We start from the raw sequence: 19446 nt of genomic DNA on the forward strand, positions 1-19446 counted from the left end.
TTCAGAAAGCAAACACTTTCCATTAGATCACTTTTTCACATGACTGTACCACAACGGGAAGGTGACAAGTTATAGTAATCTGATTGCTCTAAAGTGAAGAAAGTCAAGTCAGTTGACATCACACGGTGAATTAGAGGCTGAGTAACGAGAGTGGAATAACAGCCCTCTAACTCAAGTTCGTTTTCACAGTGTAAATCATTCAGAACTTTAATGATGACGATGATGACTACTGTACACTGACCTCAAAGCCAGTGATTGCTATCTGGTGCATGGAGTCATTGACAGACTTAATGATGTCCAGCATGGTGGCTAAAGCCTCCTCCAACTCAGCCATCCCCTCACCGTTACTGCATTTTAACATCTCCTGTTAGACGGGAAAGTGGAAGTGGTTTAGAAAGATCAAGGGCACAAAATACAAACCAAAGAAAGAGAAGAACAGAGGAGCAAATAAACTTTATGTCAATCTTGATGTAGAATCATAGTTAATGACAAATTCCCTATCTTTAGGACCGCCTTCTTTTGTCAGTCCATATCAGAAATATAACCCTACTGTCTAACAGTGACGTGGAACAAAAATCACATGCACTTATCATTATTATTATTATTATTATTATTATTATTATTATTATTATCATCATCATTATTATTATTATTATTATTATTATTATTGTTATTGTTATTATTATTATTACTTATAGGGTCGATTCTTATATCTCCCTCTTATCAGGACATGCCAATGGCCCAATGAAAAAGCCATCAGATTATTCGAAATGCTACAACAGTTCCACATTGCTACATTGAACATGGCTAATATTTCACCCAACATTTGTTTAAGAAAATGGCAAATTTCTTGCCATAAATATAACAGTTCATATCATTTCTTGGGTTATGCGAATAGTATAATTATTTGGACTGAATTGACTGGATATCAATATTTCTAAAGTCCCAAAGAGGAGGAGAGGAGAAGGGGAGGAGAGAAGATGCAGGTGAAAGGCAGAATTAATAATAAACACAGACTGAGATAACAGGGCTATCACGTTGTGGATATCAGCTCATTTTCCAGGAACAGTTCCTCTAGTATTGAATAAACCATCACTCTGGTTGTGTCACAGGTTTCTTTTTCTTTATTTATTTTCCATTCTCACCAACAATTGACTCAATGGGAATTTTTTTTTTTTTTTACTTAAAATAAATGAAATCAATGACTTAGCAAGCTTCAGTGGTGATGAAGGCTTTTCTTTAGGTTCAGGATGAAATGTAAGTGACTAATAAAAGGTTTTTCATATTCTTGCTTCTGTTATATTTTATAAAAAGTAAAAATGTTTTTTTTTGGTTAGGCTGACCAAAAAAAGAAGAAAAATCAAATACTTAGTTGTTTAATTATCTTTTAAATTAAATTATTCATGGTAAATAGAGACTGGATATCTATTAGAAGCATGATAACTAGCCTAATAAATACAAAGAATAAAAAATAACATTAATGTACTGAACTAATTGGTTAGTTCCTTTTAAATTACATCTTATAACCACATAACACACCTTCAGCATGAGTTGGTATTTGGTGATCCTCTGGACAGGCTTCAGCAGGTAGGCATCCAGAGACAGTTTGTGATCCAGCTTCTTCTGGCATTCCTGTTCTCACAAACCAAATGTTGTTGATCAAGAAGTGGCACGTGAAGCCTCATCGAACTCTAACCTGTTACAGCTGCATTGTGAGGTTAAGTCACCAAACAGAACACCAACATTGTAGGTGCTGTGCTCTAAAGTCTTTCTCAGAGGCCAGTAGCATGAAGCATTACTGAGGGTTCAGTGAAACAACTTCAGGGTTCGGCCTAGTTTTTTAACAGATTTGTAAAGTTAGCTACCATCTCAGATTAGGTTAAGAAGAAGTTGTAGAAATCAACTAACAGTTGTAGTCACCTGAAATTGTGTGTGTGTGTGTGTGTGTGTGTGTGTGTGTGTGTGTGTGTGTGTGTGTGTGTGTGTGTGTGTGTGTGCGTGCGCGTATGTGTGTGTTTTACCTGAAAAAACAGGCTGTCCCCACACTGCCTCCAGAGGATTTCAGAGCGTGGTTTATTCTGACAATACTTTTCATACACCTGAAGCTCTTCTTTCTGAGAGCACAAACACATGTCCAAGTGAGAAGAGGGAAGGCTATTTGGTTTCTCAGTTTCTGTTCAATTCAATCTTTAGTTTTAAAAGTTTGCCACCTTTCTATGAATTTATATGAATATTAAAGGAACCCTCTAGGATATGAATCGAGACAACAAATTTGTTGTGCAAAAATAGAGTGAACATCTTTGTAATTTCGCATGTTATCTGAATAAAAACAACCGTACAACAATACAAAGTATTGGACTTTAAAACCTGGAGAAAAAGGTTCCAACTAAAAAACTAGACTTATGATAGATCTATGATAAATGGCTCACCTGAAGTCTCTGTGTATTAGTACTTTTAGAACTTCAAATCTGTAAGTTAAAGACTTGGCTCCTCCCCGACTTGGGAAATTAGATTATGTGTGCAGTAACTTCTCACTATTATGTAAATAGTTTTTTAACATAAAAACTTACAGCTTTGTGTGTTTTCTTAAGTCTCTGTTGATGGATTTCACACAAACCAAAGACAACACAATAAGTATGTCAATGCTAAGCATGAACAAATTCGATTCACAGTATCAGATCTCCCTGTTTCAAAGAATGGAAGGTCTGGTTTTACCTGTCTAATGATAACTAGATGACAAAAGATTATGGCTTTGAATAACTATCATTGCTCTATATTGTTGTTAAGTCTCAGCCCATGAATAGATCATCTGTGACAAAAATCTGCTTCTCCTTACTTTCTCTACATGCCCAGTGAAGTGCGAATTTGCGCCAGTAATCAAGACTCCTTGCCTGTTAGCCCGCAGACCTTTAATGAAGATCTCATTACTCTTTATCTGCCTATTTTTGAAGAATTGTCAAGTCTCGACCTTTAACTTCTTTTGTAAAAAAAAAAAAAAAATGGCTATCTCCATGCCACGTCTCAGCCTTAAAGACGTTTAAGGTTTACAACCTGAGGTCCTGGCAAGGAATTCATTTTCCAGACACCTGATTCTGGAGGGTGTCTATTTTCAGTTTCACCTGCAAAACCTTAAAGGTTTCATTAGTTCCTGTCCTCAGATCCTTCGGGTACCTTTTCTCATATTTCAAAGCAGCATTTGGTTCACTGGACTGAGGAGTTGATACTTGGAAACTGGAACAAATGTTTGCTCTGTCAATGTGTGAATTGTTGGCTGGACATTTTTTTTCACATTAAAGAACAACAAATATTGCTAGTGAGAGACATATTTTTTCCATTATGTCATTAGTTTCTCAGATATGGCAGGAAAAGTATTCAAGTGTCCCTGGTGTGGGTGCATTTAAAGTAAGAGCAAAATATATCATGTTATTCCTTGTACTGTTAAAAGTGCACTGTTATAGCCATGGAGAAAAAAGTAACCACTAACGTAAAGGAAGTACTAATATAAACCCTTTTACAGGTACTTGCGGGTATTTCTAAATACCCACTCTTTTCAGAAAACAGGTTCCAACCAGCTCTGGTTTCTCTGCACAGTTCTCCAGCTCCATGAGAAATGTCCTGCAGAAAATACATGAAAACAAAGTAAGAAAACAATACACATTGCATCCCAATTACTTAAAACTAATTAGGTGTATGCAAATTACATAATCTTTAGGTCTAGTTACTTTAGTCTTTTAATTAGATCTTAGTTAAGTTGGTAAATCTAACTAATCATCAAAGTGATCTGTTAAGAGATGTCGTACTACCATTGAATTCATGAAATAATAAAATCTCTCAGCATTTGATATGTTTTCTGTTTTCTACTGTCAGTAAAACATGAGATTTGCAAATTAGTGTATTCTGTTTTTAAATACATTTTACACATTTTCTCAGGTTTTGATATTTAAATAAATTCACAGAGATACATATACTGATATGAACCACACATGATTGCCTTAACAAGAAGCAATGGGGAGGTGTGGTTTGTGTGCAGTGCATGCTTTGACTTCCTGTTAGTCCAGTTTTTTAGAAATTCTTTAGGGAGAGCTTTTGGTTTAAAATTACAGGATTACCTGAGTGCAACCGGTATATCATTTAATAGTACAAACTGACAGCTATTTGAATGATGCACATTTGCCATCAAGTGAAATATGTTTCTCCAGGCAAAAGATACTTTAAGAGAAGGCACATTACCAGTCATCTGGTAATCCTTTAAAAGAGGAGTTGTTCATATATCACAGTTTTCTGTGATATATCTTTGCTGACATCAGTGTTTCCAAGTTATAGTTGTGTATATGTCGAGGCCAATGGCAAAATAAAGTAAATTCCACCTACTTGTTGTGAAATTCATATATCTCCGGCAGGTTTCCAAACAGCACATCTCTTTTGTTCTCCAGTGATGGTGGCATGAGGTGGCTAAGCTCAGAGTTATTCAGCTCTGCAAAATAACCCTGGGAATCAGGGTGAGAGGGAGGTTCAAAAAATGAAATAATAAAGAAACAACAGCGAAATGTAAAAATCAGTCAGTCTCACTTCAGAGACATCAGTATAAAAAAAACAAATACACTAAAAAAATACTTTTGCACTGCTCCTTTTTTGATTGAGAAACGAATTACATTTACTGCATTACATACCACAGCATTGTACAAGGGTGTAGTCACTTCTGCATTGCTTTTTCTTTACATTTTCTTTGCACTACTTTTGCAGTGGCAGGAAACTGAGAGAATGTCAGTCTAGATCCAATGTGTATGAAAACAATAGGTAAACTGTGTCTACCTAGAATGATCCTTTAACAGTTAAAGAACTTTTTAAAATTCTATAACAATTCTGGGAGATGATTAGAAGATTTAAGGACTGTTTACTGTAGTAGCTTTGTTCTCAAGATGTAAAACAGGTGCAATTCCAAGTAAGCAGTTCAGGTTGGCAGCTTTTTGGATGCAAATAAGCCACAACCATGTAAAATGTATACAAAGATCTTAGTCACTTGAAATACTATACCTCCATGATGCTTTGCAGCTCCTCAACATACAGCCTTTCTGTTTCAATTAGTTCAGTCATGATATGCCTGCAAACAGAAAAAACTTTTTTTTTTCTTATCACACTGACTAAACTAAAAAATAAGCACAGAGAGTCACTTGTGTTCACCAGTCTTCACATGTATTGTATGTATTTGCAGTCTGATGTTGATGCACTGAGTTAATTGCTATAAAATTAGTTATAGGTAGCCAATGTGGGCAGAGGGTAGATTTTTATTCAACTACACGATTTCTTGACATTCCATGGACTGTTTATGTCTACTCTCCTACAAGTCCATGCGTGTTGCATTTTAAAGATTGATCTGAAGTCAGTATTTAGAACAAGAGACACTGAGTAATCCATGACAGGAATCCAAAACATGTCTATGCCAAGTGGTATGAAAAAACTCCCAGACTTATCTGTTCTGTCATTGGTCTAGATTTACAGATTTGTGCTACAACAGCACAGGCCTCAGGAAAAGCCCTCAGACTGTAACTGAAGCACTTCCTATAACTTAGTTATATCTAAGAATGTGTAGGAGCACAATGGGCTAGACTTGTCTGCTCATTACCTGAATGTGTATGAATCCTATCTTACAACTTGCTCACAAGATAAGTACTGACTCTGATTTGTGCAATTTTACACATGACTTCTCCTCCCCCTGACATGCATAATTAAGTTATTTACAGCTGAAATAGCTATGTAAGGACATGTCTTGGGGTCAGTAACAAAAAAATTACATAAACATAAAATTAGTTTGGTTCAATTTGTGTTGTCTATTTGGAAATAATACATTTACAGTCTTTGTGTCATTTAAAACCTACTACTACTATCACCATCTATCCTCCTCCCACTTCAGATGACACACTCCCATCTCTCAAGCTCTCTTTGTCGCACTGAAGCTTCCAAGGCAAACAGTGCACACACTTAAAGCCATCCTCTGCTGAACAGTTCAAGAAAATCCGAAAGGAAGAAGACAACAGAAAAAGCTGATGAACAGAAATAAATCGTAGAAAAACAAGAAACACAAAATCAGTTGGAAAGCGTGAGGAAGATAAAGTTCGACGGGTATGTGGATTCTTGCTTGAGTGATCTGGTAAGTCAGGAACAGTGTGTATGTGAGCTTGCTTGCTGACTGGCATGTGTAATAGCAGAATAGTGTCAAGGATACAGGTATCAGGTTGTAGTAGTTAACTCAGAGAGGTGGAGAAAGTACAACAAAGCTCAATGTGTAAAGTAAATACAGGCAAATACTACACAGCAAAATCTCCAGTGTTAAATTAACACTAGAGAGTGTCTATATGGGTCCACACCTCTGAGTGTTAAATACAACACTGGTGAGTGTTAAATTAACACTTTTGACAGTGTTATATGTTTAAAAGTAACCTAGTCAGTTTAGAAGATTAACAATGGCTAACACTGAGCAGTGCTGATTTTCTAACACTGGAAAATAACTCAAAATGTTAGAAATATTCCAGTGTTAGAAAATCAGCACTGCTCAGTGTTAGCCATTGTTAATCTTCTAAACTGACTAGGTTACTTTTAAACATATAACACTGTCAAAAGTGTTAATTTAACACTCAACAGTGTTGTATTTAACACTCAGAGGAGTGGACCCATATAGACACTCTCTAGTGTTAATTTAACACTGGAGATTTTGCTGTGTACTAGAACTCAAAACACCACAGAAAAAAAGCACAAATTGTGCTGTATTGTACAATTTACAGTAAACATCACCTAGAATACTGATATCTGTAACTTATAATAGCTTTAAATTGGTATCAATTTACAGAAGCATCTACTTCCACAACTTTTGGTATTTGGTGTCAGGGCTCTGTGTGCGGGCAGGCAGAAGTGAGGATCCAAATGCAGGACTCGGACACTGAATGCAACTCAAAGACCACAGCTTTATTACTGGCGCAAAACAAAACATGAATCAAACTGAGATTGCTAACACAAGAACACACAGGTGATTCTGAGGGTACGACGCAACACTGACACAAAGCAACACGGGGCTTAAATACACTGAGGCATAGTCAGAGAATGGAAAACAAGAGGGAGACATAGCTGGGAAAGATTAGGGCTAACGAGACACGGGGAGCGAAGCTTGACACACTGACATAAGACATAGCCCTTCAAAATAAAACAGGGAACAACTCACAAAGATGCAGACACAGAACTAGACCTATACTAACCATGGGACACAAAACCTAAGAACTAAACCCTAGACCAGAATAAACTGACACAGATTTGTAATAATAATCAAAACAGGATAACTAAAGAATCAGACATAAATCACAATACAGAACAATACCAAAAAACAAGAAACTGAAAATACTGGGTCAACATGACCCATAACCGTGACATTTGGCTTTGCTTTATGTTCAGCAGGTCAGCTGTGTGAAGTAACAAATTTATCAAAAGTAAGAATGTGGATTCATTTCCCCCTTTGTTTCTACATAACTGCAAGGATGATGATCCCAATAGAGGCAGGCAATCACAACTTATCTAACTTTATGTACCGTATTTCCCGGACTACAAAGCGCACCTGAATATTAGCCGCACAAGCTCAAATCAGGGGAAAATCCTGTTTTGTAAATACATTAGCCGCACCTGACTAAAAGCCGCAGGTGTTTCAATGTTGACTTATCATATGTAAGAGAATATGCACAAAGGGAATTGTCAGGAAAGAGATGGCTGTTTGGAGACATCACTTTTATTAATATTTTGAAAAACAAGTTATGGGTACATATTTGCATAACTTTTTAGGTATATGTACAAGTAGCAGTAATTACAAGTATGAAACATGTACTGTGCTTCATAAATGAATAACAAATGTAGTACATAACAATAACCTACAGCACACCAGAAAAGTAGATTCGGACTACCTTTTAGGCTCAGGTGCAGTGACACAGCTTTAACAGGAAGAAAAGTCAGTCATTCACCACCATCTTCCTGCGCACTAAAACCACCCAAGTCCTCTTCTCCAGTGTTGGATACGAACAGGCTCAGGATGGCTACGTCATCCACTCTCAGCTTCTTTCCTTCGTTGTCACTTTCAAAACCAAACAAATTGATGGGCTCAAAATGTGGTCATAAATATTTTGTACTTGTAAATCAGTTTTGTATGTGTAAAAAGAATTTGTGTGTGTGTAAAAAAAGATTTGTATGTGTAAAAAGAATTTGTGTGTGCGTAAAAAAGATTTGTGTGTGGACTTAGCCAAAAAAAACCCTGCAAGTTACAAGTACGAATTTTGACCCTATTTTTCTTCCTTCCATCTGATTGATCAATGTCATGTCAATCACAAATGTAACAATCCAATCAGAGAACAGATGGGTTTGGCTGTCGGAGGGGCGCTTTTTTTGAACTGCAGGTGCCCTTTTACATGCCAAACCAGTGTTTTCCTTCATCATCATGAAGGAAAACAGTCTGTGGTCGTCCAAGTTTGGTGATTTTTGTGTCACAGGTCTACGTGTTTAATACAGGGACTTCCACAGCCTTTTCAACAGCGCTGTGGACCGCGGGGGGGCGGGCAGTGTTTTGGAAATGACAGTCTTCATCACAAAGCTTTCTTCGTTATGAATTAGCATACATATTTTTATTGAACATTTGAAGAACTAGCAAAAAAAACCAAAAAAAACCAAACTCTTGTAGAGGACATAAAGTCAGAGATAGAAAAGACAAGGAGCAGGTGCATCTAGTACAGGTAGAGCTGCTGCAAAAACCCACAGAGCCCAGCAGCCAGCGTAACAAATTCTGGATCCTTTGCTTTTAGTTAGCAGTTAGCATTAGCAGCACATCCTGCGTCCGATGTGAAAGGACTTTTATGCTGCGCACTGCGACTCACAGCAATGGTCCTGGGTCAGCCCTGACTTTGTGTTAAACTAATCCTAAAATAATAATGGTATTTCTAACCACTGACATACCACAACTTTTTCCTTTCAACAGCTACTGAAAGTTAGGGGACCTAACTGCTATCCGATATTTATATAGCGATCCTCCAGCTTCAAACGGTATTACCCTTCAAGGACCTGGGCCCTATTTCAGGAAGCCGGTTTAGAAAACTCAGAGTGAAAAACGATACTCAGGGTTGAGTAACCCCGAACTGTCCAACTCGGAATATTCGGTTTCAGAAAGGCTGATAACAATTAGTTCAATCAACGCGGAGTTGCTTTAACCCCAAGTTAAACGCGCGCACGAGGATACATAAAGCCCTGATTAGTGGAGCACAGATTAAGCGAGTCACCATGGAGACGGAGGGAAAGAAGGCGCGGTCAATGTATTTTACAGCGCTTGAGGCCGAAATTCTGATGGCAGCATATGCCGATAACATGCAAATTTTGCGGAAAAAAAGTAACACAGCCTCAGCTGCAAAAGAAAGGGAGCATGCATGGCAAAACATAGCCGACAGAGTCAATGCGTGAGTGTTAATATAAACATTGATCTAGGGATTTCCACCCATATAACACGTTATTTTATTTTATTTTATTTTATTTTTTAATTTATACATTTGATTTTGTGATGTGATGTGAGCGCAGGTGCAACCCAACAGGCCCCAAACGTTCCTGGCAGCAAGTAAAAATGAAATGTAAAAATATAGTCCAAACAGGTAAGGTGTAATTGTATTATGAGCCATAGTGCTTGGTCTGTTTGTCCGATGTAAACCAATTGCAGTTAGAGGCTACATTAATTTTCTTTCTGTAAGCACTTATTGAAATTATCTGAGCACATTACAAGTACATATTTGCTTACTCTGTATGCTCAAATGTGACCCGTTATAGCCAACAGAAAAAAAGCGGAGGCCCGAAAAACAGGTGGGGGTCCTCCACCACCACCACTCACAGAGGCTGAGCAGTTGGCTTCCACATTTGTGATAATGTTGGCAGCATCACATATGATCTTCACAGTGCAGAGAACACAAATTAGCATCCATTACTATAATGGAATAATTTGTTAGTTTGAAATGCTACAGGGAACTATGTACCTGTACATTAATGCTGTGGAAAGACTTCCTGTTCACATAGTCTCCTTCATTTACTGAAGGAGCAATGATTGGAATGTGAGTGCCATCTATACAGCCAATCACGCCTGGGAACCGTGAGAATAAATGTAAAATTTAAGTAGTAGTTCAAGTATCACCACATCATGAATTAAGTTTTGTTCATCCTGATACCTGCAATTTTGTGGCATCCCTCTTTGATAAATCTTGTGGGTCTATGACCGGGGAACACCACAAACGAGTACAGGAGACGTTTCAGTGCAACTGTAACATTCCTGACTGCCCGACAGACGGTAGCCTTGGAAACGTGCTCAGCGTCACCAATATTATACAGAAAGCTCCCGTTTGCAAAAAAAAACGAAGTGCAATACAAATAATATGTACAGAACTGAGAGAATGTCCGCGATGTGTCACATGAGCAATATTAGGCCTGAGGATGTTATTCAAATAAATTATAGATTGTGCTGAAAAACGGTAACGTTCACACAGAAAATCATCAGGAAATGATAAAATGTCCGAACGCGCTCTAATCACTCTCTCCCGGCGGAGAGCTCTGCAGAGAATTTGGGCTTCAACATCTACTGGCTCTTCAAGGAAGGGGCACGCCATGTCTGACACTTCCTACAGTCAGATTTACGACAAAGAGGCAGAGAAAGTTAGGGTTAGTTGAAGTAAACCTGCTAGGGGGCAGGTTAGCTTCACGGAGTGTGTCGTCATAGTAACTCGCTTGGGATTAATCTAAACTCGCTTTGTGAAACCGAAAACCCAGAGTTTTCGTTAACTCAGGGTATACTTACTCAGAGTTTGCACTAAACCGGCTTCCTGAAATAGGGCCCTGCAGTTCAAAAAAGCGCCCCTCCGACAGCCAAACCCATCTGTTCTCTGATTGGATTGTTACATTTGTGATTGACATGACATTGACCAATCAGATGAAAGAAAGAAAAATAGGGTCAAAATTCATACTTGTAACTTGCAGGGTTTTTTTTGGCTAAGTCCACACACAAATCTTTTTTACACACACAAATCTTTTTTATGCACACACAAATTCTTTTTACACATACAAAACTGATTTACAAGTACAAAATATTTATGACCACATTTTGAGCCCATACAAATCCTCGTTGTCAGTGTCAGAGTCGAACACCCTCAGAAGGGCCGTGGCGGTGTCCTCCTCTCCATCATGCAGCAGTCCAGCCCTTCGAAATCTGTTGGTGATCATGGATGTTTTCACACTTTTCCACGCTGTCAGATTCCACTGGTGGAGTTGAGCATAACTTGCTTTTCGCAAGTTTATCGCTGCTCATCATCCACGCCTCCTGCTGAACGCGTAGCGCTACTTTGAAGTTTGTTTTTCGCGCTATTTCGTACGGCCAAGAGTGGTATGTTGTGACCAACATACCACTCTTGAACCCCGATACTGTGTGTCTGATCACATGCCCTTCTGCCAGGCAACGTAGTGCCGTACAACAGCGGAACAAACAAAACAAATCCTCTTACGATATGACAAAAATCATGGACAATCCATAGAAAAGCCGCACCTGACTAAAAGCCGCAGGGTTCAAAGCTTGTGCAAAAAGTAGCAGCTTATAGCCCGACAATTACGGTACTTATTTAATTCTGAAATTAAACACCAAATTTCAATTTTAGGTGTCATTCACATCACCTTTAATGACGGACCTCAGTTCAAAAAGCTTCAAATGTTTGCCTTTTAAATAAGAAAATATGGGAAATGGAAATCTGACAAAATCTAACAAAAGCACAGCACTGAACTGACTATTAAGCTAGGTTGAATTAACAAGTTTTGAGTGCATATGGAAAAAAATGGACATGGTCTACAATATAACACATCCCCTGGATCATATAAGTTTGATGCGGCCCTCACATTGCTGATAAACATAAAAAAACAAGGCCAGCCTTTTGCTTTATTTTGTTTGTCCTTGTGCACCTTCAAAAACAAGCACACCTTCATTTATCTGTAAAACTGAATATATGTACCACTGTGTGCTCACCTGTTACAGATGTAATCTGGAGTCTGTACACCAACCCTCTATTGCTATAAATCATTTGCTTAAATTCAAAACGCCTCATTTACAAGGCCAGCAGTGTTTGTGAGAAATAGTCAAACACATTTATGAGCAGTAGTCTACAGACATTTTCACAGAACACACTGACGTTTGACTTTTGAAAAAAGTTAAAGATGTGACCACCAGTATATACAAAGATACTGAGTCATTATTAAAAATTTGTGCAGTAAAGACTCCAGTTCTTGTTCCTGTAATTCTAGCAGGTTGAAAAAGTTGCATTTCCCAGCACAAAAAAGGTAATGGGAGAAAACCCTCTCAATGACTTGGTTTCAAACAGCAACACCAGAGCATTAATATCTACTGATATCTAGAATTATGGCATCTATAAGTATGTAATAACTTTCAGAACAGAAGCTGAGGGAGACTTGAATTAGTATTATAGCTATTATGATTAAAATCCCTAGCCCTTTTCTTCTTGAAAATGAACATGAAAGATATGCTAGCAATGGAAATACGATCCAACATAGGCCCCAAACTGGGGTTTTTTTTTTAGATAAGATTATCTGTTAACAAAAGTTTGCCTGTTGAACTATTTTTTTGAACATTTCAAAGCTCAAGGACTTCAGTTAGCCATTAATATTATCTGACCTTTTCCAAATTTGAGGGTCATTCTACAGACATGGTTTCATTTTATGTATTCAGGTTTATCCCTTATTTGAAGATTTCTTCCAAGTTAACGTTTTGAATGTCTAATTATTTCCTGTAGCACCATTTAAATATATGAAAATGCACAAATTACTGCTTGATGAGCCCTCATGTACAAAGGTATTAGATAATATCATGGTACATTGTTATCACGAGACCATAGGATGTCAGCACTTCAGTTTTCTCATCCTGACTGAATAAGGTAAAAATATGCTGCAGCGAAAATATGTGTTTACACTGTTATGTAGCAACATTCACAGACGTCAGCAGCTTCACTGCTGAGGGGCTGTGTTGGACTAAACCCCCTCTATTATAGGTCTTTGTGCTGGTTCGGCAATTACATTCAGTGTGTTGTTTGCAGAGTGAATCAGTTAGCCAGTGTTGTTAACAAGCGATTTATTATATACACTGACAATTCTTGTGTATTTACATGGGAAAATCTGATTGTACAATGCCAGATAAAATATAGTGAAAAATATCTCTGACCCTTCACGACCTCTGAAATTTTGACCAGCAATAATAGAAATCACATAAGAATGAAAGACTTCAATGGAAATGAGAGCGAGAGCAAGGGGAAGGATGCCGTTTATGGTTGCTTTATGAGCAGCCATGTGCAATTGAGGTCATTAATAAACCAGTCAGTTGTGCTCAGTTAATTTGTGATAAGACTTACTTTATCTATTTAACACTGTAGTTTATTTTACTGAGTTGTACAGTAGTTGTTATGCTACAACTAGGGCACTTCATGAAGCTACTGATGTGACGGTCTTAGATAGTAATTTCTGAGCTTGTGCAATGATAAACATCCTTTTTTTTTAGAACTGCACAGTTGTTACATTTTTTTTAAAAATTCCAGGTATTACTGAAATACTATTAGCACAATCAAGTCCAATCAACTCAGTCAAATCAGTTGGCAAAAAGCACTTTGTGTCTGAGTGAACAACTTTAACCAAGTTGAATTAAGAAAAAAAATTGTTAAGTGCCATTCCTACTGTTTTTATTTCATTTGCCAAGAAATTATCTTTACACAAGTCATGTAAGTAAATTCTAATCAATTAGCAACTGTCACCTAAATATTGGCCTTTTAAATGCAGAGTCACGACTCAAATGGAACTGGGAGCTTGTTGTCACATAAGGATGTATAAATGCCGAGTGTGCTAGAAGGTTTCATGCTAGAGTATAGAAATGCCATTTGAAATTTTGAAGAGACGTGAGTGTGTAGCCAACTGAAAACACATTACAATTTACATGATAATGTTAAATGCTTAGGAACAGTTACAGCCAATAGTAATGAAAGGTATTAGTCATATCAAGAGGAATGAAACTGAAGCCATAATATCTCATGCTCAATCATCAAGGTAAGGAAATCCTGGAAAGTTGACGTGGTTCAACTAGTTCATAGTGTTTTCTGTGGGAGAAACATTTCGTCACTCAACCAAGTGACTTCCTGAGTCTTGGCCAGTTTACAGTTATAAAAAGTATGTTTGTATAATGATTGAAATAATTTCCATTGCCTAACAATGAGCGGTGAGGTCAGTTTCTGTCATTATCATGCAAATTGACATGATTGATATCCATGAGCGTTATTCACAACGGTTTGGAGAATGGCTACAATCGCTATGAAAGCATCAACCACTGCGGACGTACTCCCATGCAGTCCAACATCCCAAATGCAATTGTGGACGTGGCTGATATATCCGTCTGATTGGTATCCTAATTGGTTGACAAGTGGGCTATAGCCCACCTTGAAAAAAGAGATAAAAGATTACAAAATACAATGTTAAAACCGCAGATAGTGACTGTAGTACACACTTCATAGTTTTTAACACTATGTTTCACTTTGTTTCTCATTGTATGTTATAACTTCACATGCCTTACATGCTGGCTAATGGTCCAACAACTGAAGGAAGAGGGTCCAAGAAACTAGTTGTACCAGATACTGTCATGGTCCTGAGTCTGACGACTCAGTGTTTTGTGTTTCTTTATATTATTCTATGTTCTTGTTTATTCTGTTATGTCTTTTGTTTAGGTTTGCTATGTGTTAGGGTTTTGTTTTATGCCAGCCTGTGTTCCCTCTGTCTGTATTTTATAATTTATAGTAAATGTCCATATATATATATATATCCACACCTTACACATTATGTAAGGTGTGGACATTTACTATAAATTCTTTACTATAGATTCTAAATACACAATACACCAACCACAGCACTAAATGTCGTCACTATCACTGGATTAAAAACGAGCATTCAATCACAATCACAGCGGATTTTCTGTAGTAACATTGTGATAAGAAACATGCCTATCCAGGTGCTAACACTGTAATACTACAGAAAAAACAACTTCAGGACCCCAAATAAACTGCATCGGAACACCTTTTGATACAAAACTTACTTCAAGGAAAGTTTAATGATATCAGCGCAAAACCACGTCGTGAAATCTGAATGCTTCCACATGTGTAAAAACCATACGCTCACGCCCTCGTCGCAAACATATCCAAAATAAATATAGAAAACAATAATGAGCAGCTGTAAAAGAACGTGTGCAAAATCCACGTGGTGTTGACGCCTAACCATTTTAACATTTTAACTATGTTTAACTACAGACGCACAACTAAGGAAGTTCCTAACTGCCAGCTGACTGATCCGGTTAGGCTGCAAGTTTTCAAGCAGGTGGAGCGGCTGCGTGCACTACAGCTCATGATACTTTACAATTTGTTAGAGCTGCGTTTTTACCCGTGTCCATTCAATAATATTGTTTATGCACAATACTTCAAAAATGTTGTTTTCAGTTTTTCATAAAGTCCGAACATACTCTGAGTGGCAGATCTTCCATAGGTGCACATTTTTACATTGTCTTTTATTGGGAACTGTGGTATATTTTATGCAAAAAAACAATATTGAAGACAACTTTACAATTAAACTGATTTTGACTATTGAACTGCCAAGGAACTGCAAGGATACTCTGCATAATTATACTATGGAACAGAATATATGCACATATAAAGTTTTATCTTAGTCTTGTTTTTCTCTTTTTTTTTTCAGGTGTCATGTGGCCTGAGGACATTCAGACATTAAAGTCGTGGGATGGAAGTTGAACTAACTGGAAACTTTAAATAGTCAAAAGAGAAGTAGCATGTTAGACTTTTTGGAAGTGATGGTTGACACAGCTTGAACCAACACTAGTTAGTTACAGCTTGCAACCAAGGAAGCAGAACTTTTTTTTTACACAGGAGAGAAAGATCAGTAATAGAGCAACCACACTGGACTTCATCATGAGGAAAAGGAACCAGTTTGAAGGACAAGTGAAAGAAAGAAAGGAAAGATGCTGAAGAGAATATTATTAGATGGGGCATATATTGTTTGTGTTCAGCTGAAATAAGCAGTAATCAAGATGTTTGTGAACTTCCGTCGAATCCACAAGTGCCAGTGTTTGCAACTGCTGACCACAGGTCTTCTGCTTTGTATGGTGATGGTTTACTGGGAAGAGCTGGACCATCATGCAGTCAGCCACGTGAGATCCTTCACCCACCGGTACTTGTTCAACAGCTATGATTTTCTCAATTCTTCTTTTGCTATCAACTCCAATCATCATTACAGAAAGGGTGGTTCTAACAGGGTATTTGGTGGATTTGTGAACTATTCATACCTCATCAACCACCCAGAGAAATGCAAAGGGGAAAATGGGAAGAGTTTAAATGATGTTTTTCTGCTGTTATTTGTAAAATCATCACCAGAGAACTTTGAGCGGCGCCGAGCCATCAGGGACACATGGGGAAACGAGAGCTTTGTTTGGGCAGAACTGGGGGTGAATATGAGGTTGGTGTTCGCCATTGGCATTCATCCATATGTCGAACAGAGATATAAGGTCCAGACTGTACTGCTGAAGGAGGACAAGGTCTATGGAGATCTGATCCAGCAGAACTTTGTAGACACATTTTATAACCTGACTACCAAACTGATCCAGCAGTTCCACTGGAGGCACATATATTGCCCTCAGGCACGCTTCGTCATGTCTGCGGATGATGACATCTTTGTCCATATGCGTAATTTGGTAAAGTATTTACAGGATATTCTCAGGAGTCAATCAGGAGCTAAAGACCTATGGGTGGGGCATGTCCACAGGGGATCACCTCCAGTTCGCTATAAATACAGTAAATACCACATTCCCTATGATCTGTATCCCTGGCCATCCTACCCAGACTACACTGCTGGAGCAGGGTATGTGGTTTCAGGGGATGTAGCTGCTAAAATTTACCAGGCGACTCTGCTGCTGAACTCCTCTATGTACATTGACGATGTCTTTATGGGAATCTGTGCCAAGACCATGGGGGTCTCTCCCCAGGAGCATGTTTACTTTTCAGGGGAGGGCAAGGCTCCTTACCACCCCTGCATTTATGACCACATGATCACATCACACGATCATATCTCTGACATGCGCTCACTGTGGCGGTCAGCAACAGAATCTAGAGAGAACAGCAGCACCAGGGGAATACTAGGTAACCTTTATTGCACAGCAGTGAGAGTGATGCTACTATGTCTGCCACATTATCAGAACACTTATTCCTGTAGTGCTGCTTTTACATGAATACTCGTTGTGGGTCTCAAACACTGTTATAAACAATGTTACCTAACAGCACTAGTCTGACACATTTCACCTTTGCCGTTGTGTGCTGTCTTGTAATGAAATGAAGATCTATTAAGAAATTAAATTCATTCAAAATTCATGTCCAGATGCATCAGGCTTCACTGATGTGCAGCTTCCCTTTGCGTTCCCTTAATTTTTTTTATGTTACTTTCCTCAGTAGTTTACTAAAGCACTTATCAACGAAATAACTTTTCCCTTTGTCTTCTCCATAAATTAGTGGTAGCAAACATCAAAATTGTTGACTTAAGTAGCCTTGGATTATTCTTCTGTGTTGGGGCAATTGATAGTTTTGCCTTTTAATTATTTATAGATAAGACAAGGGTATCAGGATAACTCTGAAATTTAAACCCAGACATATTAACGATGCAGCTGGCAAGTGAGAGGATAACTGGACCAACTTGATTTTTGTTGGAAAACACTGTTTTTTGTGATGCTGTGATTATTACTTTGATGCATATGTATAATAATTAACTGTCATAGAGCCAATCAAGTGTGTCACACATTAGGGCCTGCCAGATTGTGCTAAATTATGACGAACTTGTGTAATTCTGCTGTAGCCTGCATTTTCAGTGTAGCCACGTCAGGACTTCTGCTAATTTATATTTTTGCCTTCTTAACTGCATTCCTTCTTTCACTCTTAATAACTTCATTGCACTCACCTGACTTCCTGTATATTGTTAAACTGTGTATTCTATAAATAAGCTCCAGTGAAACTGTAATGTCTAAAGATTAAGTTAGTTTAATTTATTGATCACTCTGTTTAGGTTAGTCAGCTAGACCCATGAAGCTTTTCATGTGTAACTGTCAGAAGCCAAAACAAATAACCAACCCATAATGTAGTTGGACAGATTTATGAGCAAGGCTTTGACTTTTGAATAGCAATTACCTCATTTTCTTTCTGATTTTGTTTTGGATTTACAAGTGTGATTACAACGATTCACCTGTTGAAATACTTACTTCTGGTTCAATCTGCAGGTTTCACAATATCTCGAAATCTGCAGATTGCATAGTTTTACGGTGTCTGAAAACTGTTCAGACACCTTTAGATAGTTGAGCAACACCTAAGCAAATCATCGATCCAACCATTTTTTAAGCTCTTATACAATTTATAGTTGCTTTATTTATTCCAGCTGTCATTACCCTAATCTATCACAGGGTTACCAAAGCAAAACATTTAACCACAATCTCACAATGCCTTTTTTGTATGTGGAGTAAGTCTATTTGATTACATGCACACTGAAAAATGAAGCTAAGATGGTATGTAAGTAATGTGACGTCTAAGTGTCCACTCCGAGCAGGAGTATTTGACACCTCAGGAGTGAGATTGAAAAAGTCTGCAGTAAACCTGTCTCTGATATACTGACCCCAAACTGACTTGTCTGTGCCAAGTACATTATTCCAAAATGCCTAGCCTTTACCTGTGCACTCAATGCCAAACATTTCACATTAATTTTGGGCAACAAAGGGTGTTTTAGTTTAAGTTATTTCTGGTTGAAATTACACATTGATGGTTCTAATCCCAGCCGAAAAATCTCATTATAATTTTATGGATTTCATAGTGTGATAAAAGGAGAGACTGCATTCTTTTCTATAATACTGTTTGATCTTTTTTTAAATTCTGAAATTGAATGCTGTTGTAATTTTTGTGTGACATTTCTTTGAATGTATCAATTTTGTTAATAGAATTTTTGCTTAAATAAAAAAAAAAAACAATAGTTCAGAATCAGTTTCACATAGGATCTACTTATTATTTTACTTGAACCTAGATAATGTATCTACTCATAAGGCTAGCATAAGTGAGGTGGTAAGAAATTAAATAAAATCCAACACCAACAAAACTTCATTGTGGACCTTTTACATCCCATTACCTGCTCTTTCTTATTTGACATGTGTTTGTCTTGCTGTATCAAAGTTTAAGTTTACTTATCTATTGCCTGAAGAAGGAAAGTTTAAGGTACATATTAGTTAACCACATAGGAACAATTATGGTCACATCAGTTAGGGTTAGTACCACTAGT

The 19446-nt window shown here is 37.7% G+C and overlaps 2 protein-coding genes across 6 annotated transcripts in view; one reads left to right on the top strand and one right to left on the bottom strand.

The window, feature by feature from the left end:
• Window positions 1-19446, bottom strand: part of mcf2l2 (MCF.2 cell line derived transforming sequence-like 2) — a 112759-nt gene that overhangs the window by 46620 nt on the left and 46693 nt on the right. For all 5 annotated transcript variants that reach the window (XM_086284648.1, XM_086284650.1, XM_086284651.1 and 2 more), the window contains 6 exons: window positions 5035-5101; window positions 4372-4487; window positions 3546-3615; window positions 2022-2114; window positions 1540-1632; window positions 242-364 (listed from right to left, as the gene is read on the bottom strand). In XM_086284648.1, the coding sequence (XP_086140774.1) occupies window positions 242-364; window positions 1540-1632; window positions 2022-2114; window positions 3546-3615; window positions 4372-4487; window positions 5035-5101 (562 nt within the window). The remainder of the gene's footprint in view (window positions 1-241; window positions 365-1539; window positions 1633-2021; window positions 2115-3545; window positions 3616-4371; window positions 4488-5034; window positions 5102-19446) is intronic.
• On the top strand, window positions 5959-19250 carry b3gnt5a (UDP-GlcNAc:betaGal beta-1,3-N-acetylglucosaminyltransferase 5a). The gene is made up of 2 exons (XM_086284675.1): window positions 5959-6148; window positions 15826-19250. The coding sequence occupies exon 2, from the start codon at window positions 16175-16177 to the stop codon at window positions 17366-17368; it is 1194 nt and encodes a 397-aa protein (XP_086140801.1). The 5' UTR covers window positions 5959-6148; window positions 15826-16174; the 3' UTR covers window positions 17369-19250.

Source organism: Aulonocara sp. 'chitande type north' Nkhata Bay, linkage group LG23 (genome assembly GCF_057382095.1).
Source record: "Aulonocara sp. 'chitande type north' Nkhata Bay isolate Kocher_YH1m ecotype deep benthic linkage group LG23, A_spYH_male_GT1.1, whole genome shotgun sequence".
NCBI classification, from domain to species: Eukaryota; Metazoa; Chordata; class Actinopteri; order Cichliformes; family Cichlidae; genus Aulonocara; species Aulonocara sp. 'chitande type north' Nkhata Bay.

Bases quoted from the DNA above. Each gene is read 5' to 3' on its own strand.
- b3gnt5a (XM_086284675.1), top strand. From the start codon at position 16,175: ATGTTTGTGAACTTCCGTCGAATCCACAAGTGCCAGTGTTTGCAACTG.